Consider the following 6,691-nt stretch of genomic DNA (forward strand, 5'->3'; position numbering starts at 1 on the left):
TTACAACTGAGTAACAACAAGAACCTGCCTCTCAACAAGAGCAACAAAATGTTCACGTATTTTCAGAGGCTTCCCATGGAGCTGCGCGACGCCATCTGGAAGTTCGCCCTTCCGGAGGATGAACCGGAAGTGTGCATTGCGCACCCCGGCATGCTCAAGAAGAGCTGGCAGTACCCACGCAAACTCTTCATTGTGTACACAGCTTACCCGACCTTGATGCATATATGCCAGGAGTCCCGAGCATTCGCCCAGAACTTCAAGTTGAGTGGCGTTCGATTCACCACTCACCAAGGCACAACTGCGCGTGTCCCATTCCGCTTTTTCCAGCCGGATTTTGACACTCTTTTCTGCACTCGAGCCAACTTACAGGACAATCATGACAGCAATCTTGTCATCGACTGCTTGGCCCATGAGCCTGGCCTGGACTCAATGTTCTGGGAAGTCCGTCACTTGGCTGTTGCGACTCGAGAGTTCCCCGGCATAATCACAGACACCATCTTCGACGTCCTCCGTGAGTTAGAGACCATCACGCAAGTCTTTGTGAGCTCTTCGACAGACGACTTCAATGGTTGGACCAAAGAGGCCTTTGAGGCCCCTAAGCGCCGATGCAAGCTGCGCAATCTTATTCACACCCCTGCATGGCAGAGAGAAATCACTGGATGGCGCGAGGGTGATGATTTTCTTGAACACGTGGAGTGGTATATGGAAAGATTCCGCAAAGAACTCGACATACATGGACGAAGATCCTTCCGGGAGGAATACCCACGTGGCCCTCACGATTACGAGGAAAACGCTTGGGACCCTGCTCTGAAGGAGTTCACTGGTCTCAAGCTATATGCAAAGATCTTCGTTGAGTATGAGGCTGGCAACTGGACCGAGGAGTGCTGCAACAGAAAGCTGCCGGCTGACGCACTGCTGGCGCCGCGTCAGGAAGATTGGCACCAGCAAGAACCAGAGAATGAGACCGGAGACTGTGACGAAGAATTCGAGGACTTGGAGGCAAACCCCGACGACTTTGTGGAGGTTGTGCCTGGACCGACGTATGACTCCGCTTGGGATTTTGATGAAGCCATACGCGACGTCTACGACCAATCGGTCGATTTACTTTGAAGGGTGTCTCAAGCAAACTGCATGGCTACAACTTTCGGAGATCCAGACAAACACTGGACTTTTGCATTAGGGCAAGTACCTTCTTCCTTTTATCATGTCTTTTTTCCTATTTCACGGAGCCGTAGGCTAATGGCTTAACATTCAGATGGCAATCCCAAGTCATCGTACTTTGTACAACCAGAAATGGACTTGGATGATGGGAGGGAATTACCATGTGTTGGTTTAGGAATCTGATAAGACGGAACGTAGGGATTGGATGGACGAGTGGCAACGAGGTCAGGACGACATAAGGGATTGGATGGACGACGGGCAATGATGCGAGGGCCACGAGGTCTTGCAGCAAACGCTTGCCATTCACGACGACGAGGATGAATCATGGAAAGGGGACATGTCTCAGATTAATACACTTGCTACAACACAGAGCCCGCACTGAATTACAGTTTGCACAGCATGAGACTCCTCCGAGAAACTGGCATGTCAGAATTACCCGGCAGTGGCTGTTGTTTATCACTAACGCTGAGAGTACGACACGAAAACCAAGCAAGGTTATGTATAATCTGAAATTTGAATTATGGGTCTAATAAGAAGAAACGCCAGCCCGGAATGACCGCCCGCCGCCCAAACCCAACGCCGCCATATGCTGCTAATGTATACACAACTCGGAGCCATCAAGCAAAAGCAAAGTCCGCTGAAGCAATTTCGCTCCCATGTATGCAGTGTATGTCCTTCTCTCAGTCTCCCTTAGTGGAACCCTGACCACCTTGACGGGTATCGTTCTCCTTGTTGCAGACTTCTATTCCTCTTCGCGCTGGCAAAGGGGTTGTATGAAGCCGAGTTCATGTTGTTCCCGAGAGCATCGGAGCCTGTGGACCTTCTTGTCTCAGACTGCTTAAGCGGACTTCCAGCCTTCACCGGGCTCCCTCCCCTGCGCTGCTCTAGCGCCGCCATTTCCCGCGAATTGCGAGGAGACATGAAAGCCTGGTTCACGTCGTGCAGACTGGTTGCCTTCTTCAAGGGCGAGTTTGCGTGGGTGAATACCCCCATGTTGCCTCCAAAGTTTGTCGAACCGGTGTTTGCGGCCATGTTCGACGTGGAGGTGGAAGTGGATTGATACCCGGTAGGCAGGCTCTGTCGAACCGATCTCGTGCTGGGGACTGGCGTAAAGGCCTCAGAGCGGCGGCTCGTCGTGGGTGTGAACAGGCGAGAAGCGAAACTGCTGGTCGGTGGCGTGTACACAGGCTCGTCCTGCTTAACGTGGGGGTTGGGTGTCGTGACAAATTCTTTCTTGATGAGGGTAGTAGGAGTGCCGACTTCGACGAAGGACTCCTCATCCTTCGATTCTTCTGGAGAGCACTGCGTACCGACATCGCGAACGACCGGGTGAAGACGCGGGCGAACAAACTTCGTATCGTACTCGTGGAGGACTTCCTTGTGGATGATGGCCGTGTCTTTGATCTGCTGGGCATACCGAGACTGGACGAAAAGGAGCTGTGCCGAGAGAATGAGTTGCAACACGATGCAGTTGAAGACAGTCACACTAGGCCGAGGATCCAAGGGAACCAGCGGCAGGAACATCATGTAAACGAGGACGTGACCAGGGCTGAAGAGGCAGAAGAGCTGCAAGGAAACCGGCAGGGGATCCCAAACGCTCAGCTCCCACACGTCATGAACTTGATCGGGATGAGCTCGCGACTCAGCAGTCTCAGGCACCAATAGGTTTCCAAGTTTTCGGAGAGGGGAGGATGCGGACGGATCCAGGTTGGCCTTGACTCGTTGCGCAGAGGGAGTATGCGGCTTGTCATCGACGTTGACTTGGAACAGCCGGTATTGCCTCGTTCGGGTCATCGCGTAAAAGGCGTTGGCAAAGGAAAGAACGCCCAGAATCCAGACGAGCGGGCGAATCTGGGAGACATGTTAGCCTGTGCGATGCGGCAGTCATACGGTAATACTTGTGACTTACCACGAAGGTGATGAAGCTGCCGGAACCCGCGTCGTTGAATACATCGTCCTCAACTTCCGAGGTGAGGCTATTAGCTCTGGCCAGAAGAAAGACGAAGTTGAATCCAAGCCCGAGTTGCGTCCCCAGTGCCTTCGAGTCCCAGTCTCTTGTTTCCAACTCCTCAGACAACCATAGCAGAGTATCCATTGGGTTGAGCCACGCTTTCACGCGCTCGGAAAGCGGCTTCTTCCTCACAAGGCGCGGCATCTCGTCGGGTTCGCGATTGCGGCGCGCAAAGTCGAATCCGTCGATCTGATGATTGATGGTCTGGAAGGGGTCGAAGGGAGGGGGCGACGAGGCCGAAGGTGGTTGTTGTCGCTGGTTGAAATTGTTTACAAAGAAGTCTGGGTCTATTGATTTTTGGGGATGTTGTCCCGCCAGGCAGGAGCTTCTGACAGGGGTAAGGTACCCTCTGTTAGGCAGGCCCCAATTTGGATGTCCACGTCGGGAGGCAGGTACGTATCTGCTGCAGTGGGGTTCACTGGAAGGTTCAGTGGCTGTTAGTAGCGCTGTGCTACAGCAGGCAGTACCTGGCGGCGAAGCGCTAACAGTTCCCCGCAAGGTGCCGTCTGTGGCTGTTCCGCCGCCGCAGTAGGTAATCAAGGCAGTACGTCAATCCGCTCGCCGACTCCTGGGCATCGCAAGCTCTCCTACAACCCGCATCAAGTCACCCGCCAGGATGGCTTCACAAGCAGACTACAAGGACCGGCAGTTCCTCGCTGTCATTGGCGACGAGGTCAGATGAACCGATAACGATGACATCTCTGCGATTGTCTTTGCTAACGGCCTCGACAGGACTCGGTCACCGGCCTCCTCCTCGCAGGCATTGGAGTACGCCCCCTCGCAAGAGCGACAGCTTCGGCTCGACGGTTACTGATGGATTGTGCAGCACGTTAGCACGGGAGCCGACCAGGAGAAGAACTTCTTGGTCGTGGACAGCAAGACCGACACCGCTGCGATCGAGTCCGCGTTCGAGTCGTTCACCACAAGGAAGGACATTGGCATCGTTCTGATTAACCAGCACGTCAGTTGCATCGAGAACAGGAAGGCTTCGCAAGGTCATAGTTGACAGGAGGACAGGTTGCCGACCGCATACGACACCGTATCGATACGTACACTGCCGCATTCCCGACCGTCCTCGAGATCCCGTCCAAGGACCACCCGTACGATCCAGAGAAGGACAGTGTTCTGCGCAGAGTGCGCAGGTTGTTTGGCGAGTAAATGTGCGCTCGTGTCACCTCAGAGTAATCGAGATTGGAAGAATCGTTATTATGGGGGTAGAGAATGCAGATTATGGACGGACCAGGCTGGTCTGTCATGAAATAAATCGAGAGCTATCAGTCTAGCACTCGCTACCCTTTGTACCTCATTATGCCGACACTCCTACGCAGAAAAACCATTTGAAAGGCAGAAGAAGCACCCTGTTTGAGTGGCAAAGTGTTCCAAGGTGCTAATGCCAAGGCCGAGCTATGATATGGAAGTCCCCTCAACGTCGATCTGGATGCGTATCGCTACGTGCAACTGTAACCCATGCTCATACTCCGTCATCGTGAAACCATCGTGATGCTTGTGATTATTACTTTAAAGCTCGAGACTGAAGAAGCTCTTCTTCTGGCTGCGGGAGAAGACGACAGAGGCGGTCAAGCAAGTGATGGGCTCGTCGTCGGCGGTGTAAACATCAGCGAAGACGGTGTACTTGCCCTGTATGTTCGTTCAGCAACGGGGCGACAGAAGCCAGAAGCAGGGTCAAACTCACAGAGGGAATCTCGTTGGGAAGCTCGACAGACTTGGTGATGCTCAGGACGCCCTTCTCGATGGGGCACTCGAGGTCGACGTTCTCAATCTGCTCGCAGAGGTCCGCCTTCGTGCTGATAAGGCGAATCAGGCCGTACTTGACCTGCAGGAGGACGTAGGCGCCCTTCTCGATGGTCTCCTTGACGGTACCGGAAGCCTTGATGATGAGCTCCTTACCACTGAAACGCCATGTTAGCTAACGATTGTTTCACGATGCGGGTGGTTGTAGTGCGTCATCATCACCAACATCGTTGGGTGATGTACGCAGGGCAAACGGGACGTACGCCTGAGGAGGGTTGGGGGAAAGGTCGACGCTCTCGATGGAGACGACGTCCTTGCTGTGGTCCTTATCGCAGAACTCCAGAGGAGACTCGCCAGGGACCTTGGAAGCCTCGTTGACGATGACGGATTGGTCTCTCTGGACGAGGACGCTGGCACCAACCGGTGCGAGACCGGCGGAGAGGAAGGCGATGACGGCGGTAGCGAACCTCATCGCGAATAGAGGTTTATTGTTATCTCGGTAGGTGATTGCTAAGGGAGCAGAATTGCGAGTGCTCGAACGGGAGAGAAATCGACGTTTAGCAATATGGCTCGGCGTGAAGTCGTCGATGTCCGAGGCTCGAAGCTTAGCGTTGTAGAGATGGCTGGCGAGGCAAGCAAGGTAGCGGGTAGATAGATGGATGGAGTAGTTCCTGCAAGAGGCTGTGGTTGGCAGGTGGTGAGCAATGGGGCTGGGTTCGGGGGAGAACGTCATGGGGGCAATCAAGGATGCCTCTGATTCGCCGCACGGGGTGGACCTTGGTTGGGACAAGCGCCGTTTCCCTCCACAGCGACCATGGCGACATGAAGGTACGAGTGCTGCAGATACATGGGCCAGATTGCGACAGAGCAGCTCTTTGGATGAGAGATGTGGTGATTATCGTGATCATTATGCACAAAAAGCTGCCAGACATCAGCAGAGCGCATACAGTCACTTCAAATCGACGCTTTTCTAAGTTTCCGACAGTCGAAAAGACTGTAAACAATGGCATTCAGTCCCCCAACATGTACCTTGATTTGTTGGTGCACGCCAGGGACGCTCGAGCCATCTCGAATTTCCACTTTTTGCATGTCCCCTCAAATCCCACATCGCATTCGTTATCAGCGCAGCTACAAAGTTGATCTCCAGGACGATCAGCAGCCTCTGTGCGGATGGCACTTTGTCACGGCGAATGGTTCGAATTGAAGCACGAATCCTTATCAACCTGTCAGAGCCGCATCGGGCGACAAAGATGGCGCGATAGAAATCTCTTCATCATCATCCAAGCAGCCAGCTTTCGCCTCCACCCGCGCTCGCCCTTGCGACAGCTGGAGCCATGTCCCAAAAACCAGCTGGGCCGTTTCGACTGTGCAGGTATCGCTGGAAGATCCCTGGAGTCCTGGTCCCGTGGACAGGTCCAAGCAGGCAGTCAACGACATCAGCATAAAGAGCCAAGTAGCCCGCCTACGCTTTCCCCCTACCTCTCTTTATACAGGCGTCTCTCCCTCCCTCTCCCCCAGTCATAAGCTCTGTCCTCCTCAAGCTCTTCGGTGTGTCAGGGCCAGCGCAGCATGGCCCGGCTTCCGATCTAACCATCTCCAAGTCCCGAGTGCGCAGGTTTCGTGATTGGACAACCAGATTCCCGCGATTCAAGAGGCGTGCTGCTGCATGGATGATTACCTGAGGAAAAGGTAGCCACAACAGCAGGAGCCACACCCACCTTATGCATTGCCCACGATGGGAAGCTGTTCTTTTTAGGGTCGCATGGT

General features: G+C 53.9%; 4 protein-coding genes across 4 annotated transcripts; 2 read left to right on the forward strand and 2 right to left on the reverse strand.

The window, feature by feature from the left end:
- Nucleotides 1-48: 48 nt before the first annotated feature.
- Nucleotides 49-1,110, forward strand: COL26b_002464 (uncharacterized protein; the record flags this gene model as incomplete). Its single annotated transcript, XM_053175382.1, has 1 exon — nt 49-1,110. One exon carries the CDS (start codon nt 49-51, stop codon nt 1,108-1,110), a length of 1,062 nt encoding a protein of 353 aa, XP_053040688.1.
- A 741-nt stretch (nt 1,111-1,851) lies between these two features.
- On the reverse strand, nt 1,852-3,316 carry COL26b_002465 (uncharacterized protein; the record flags this gene model as incomplete). The annotated part of the gene is made up of 2 exons (XM_053175383.1): nt 1,852-3,012; nt 3,071-3,316. 2 exons carry the CDS (start codon nt 3,314-3,316, stop codon nt 1,852-1,854), a joined length of 1,407 nt encoding a protein of 468 aa, XP_053040689.1.
- A 472-nt stretch (nt 3,317-3,788) lies between these two features.
- On the forward strand, nt 3,789-4,330 carry VMA7 (H(+)-transporting V1 sector ATPase subunit F; the record flags this gene model as incomplete). The annotated part of the gene is made up of 3 exons (XM_053175384.1): nt 3,789-3,845; nt 3,999-4,133; nt 4,190-4,330. 3 exons carry the CDS (start codon nt 3,789-3,791, stop codon nt 4,328-4,330), a joined length of 333 nt encoding a protein of 110 aa, XP_053040690.1.
- Nucleotides 4,331-4,690: 360 nt separating this feature from the next.
- Nucleotides 4,691-5,396, reverse strand: NPC2_1 (Phosphatidylglycerol/phosphatidylinositol transfer protein; the record flags this gene model as incomplete). Its single annotated transcript, XM_053175385.1, has 3 exons — nt 4,691-4,810; nt 4,866-5,082; nt 5,188-5,396. 3 exons carry the CDS (start codon nt 5,394-5,396, stop codon nt 4,691-4,693), a joined length of 546 nt encoding a protein of 181 aa, XP_053040691.1.
- Between the last annotated feature and the right edge of the window lie 1,295 nt (nt 5,397-6,691).

The sequence above is a fragment of the Colletotrichum chrysophilum genome, assembly GCF_026319265.1.
Source record: "Colletotrichum chrysophilum strain AFK26 chromosome Unknown scaffold_12, whole genome shotgun sequence".
In the NCBI taxonomy this organism is placed as follows: domain Eukaryota; kingdom Fungi; phylum Ascomycota; class Sordariomycetes; order Glomerellales; family Glomerellaceae; genus Colletotrichum; species Colletotrichum chrysophilum.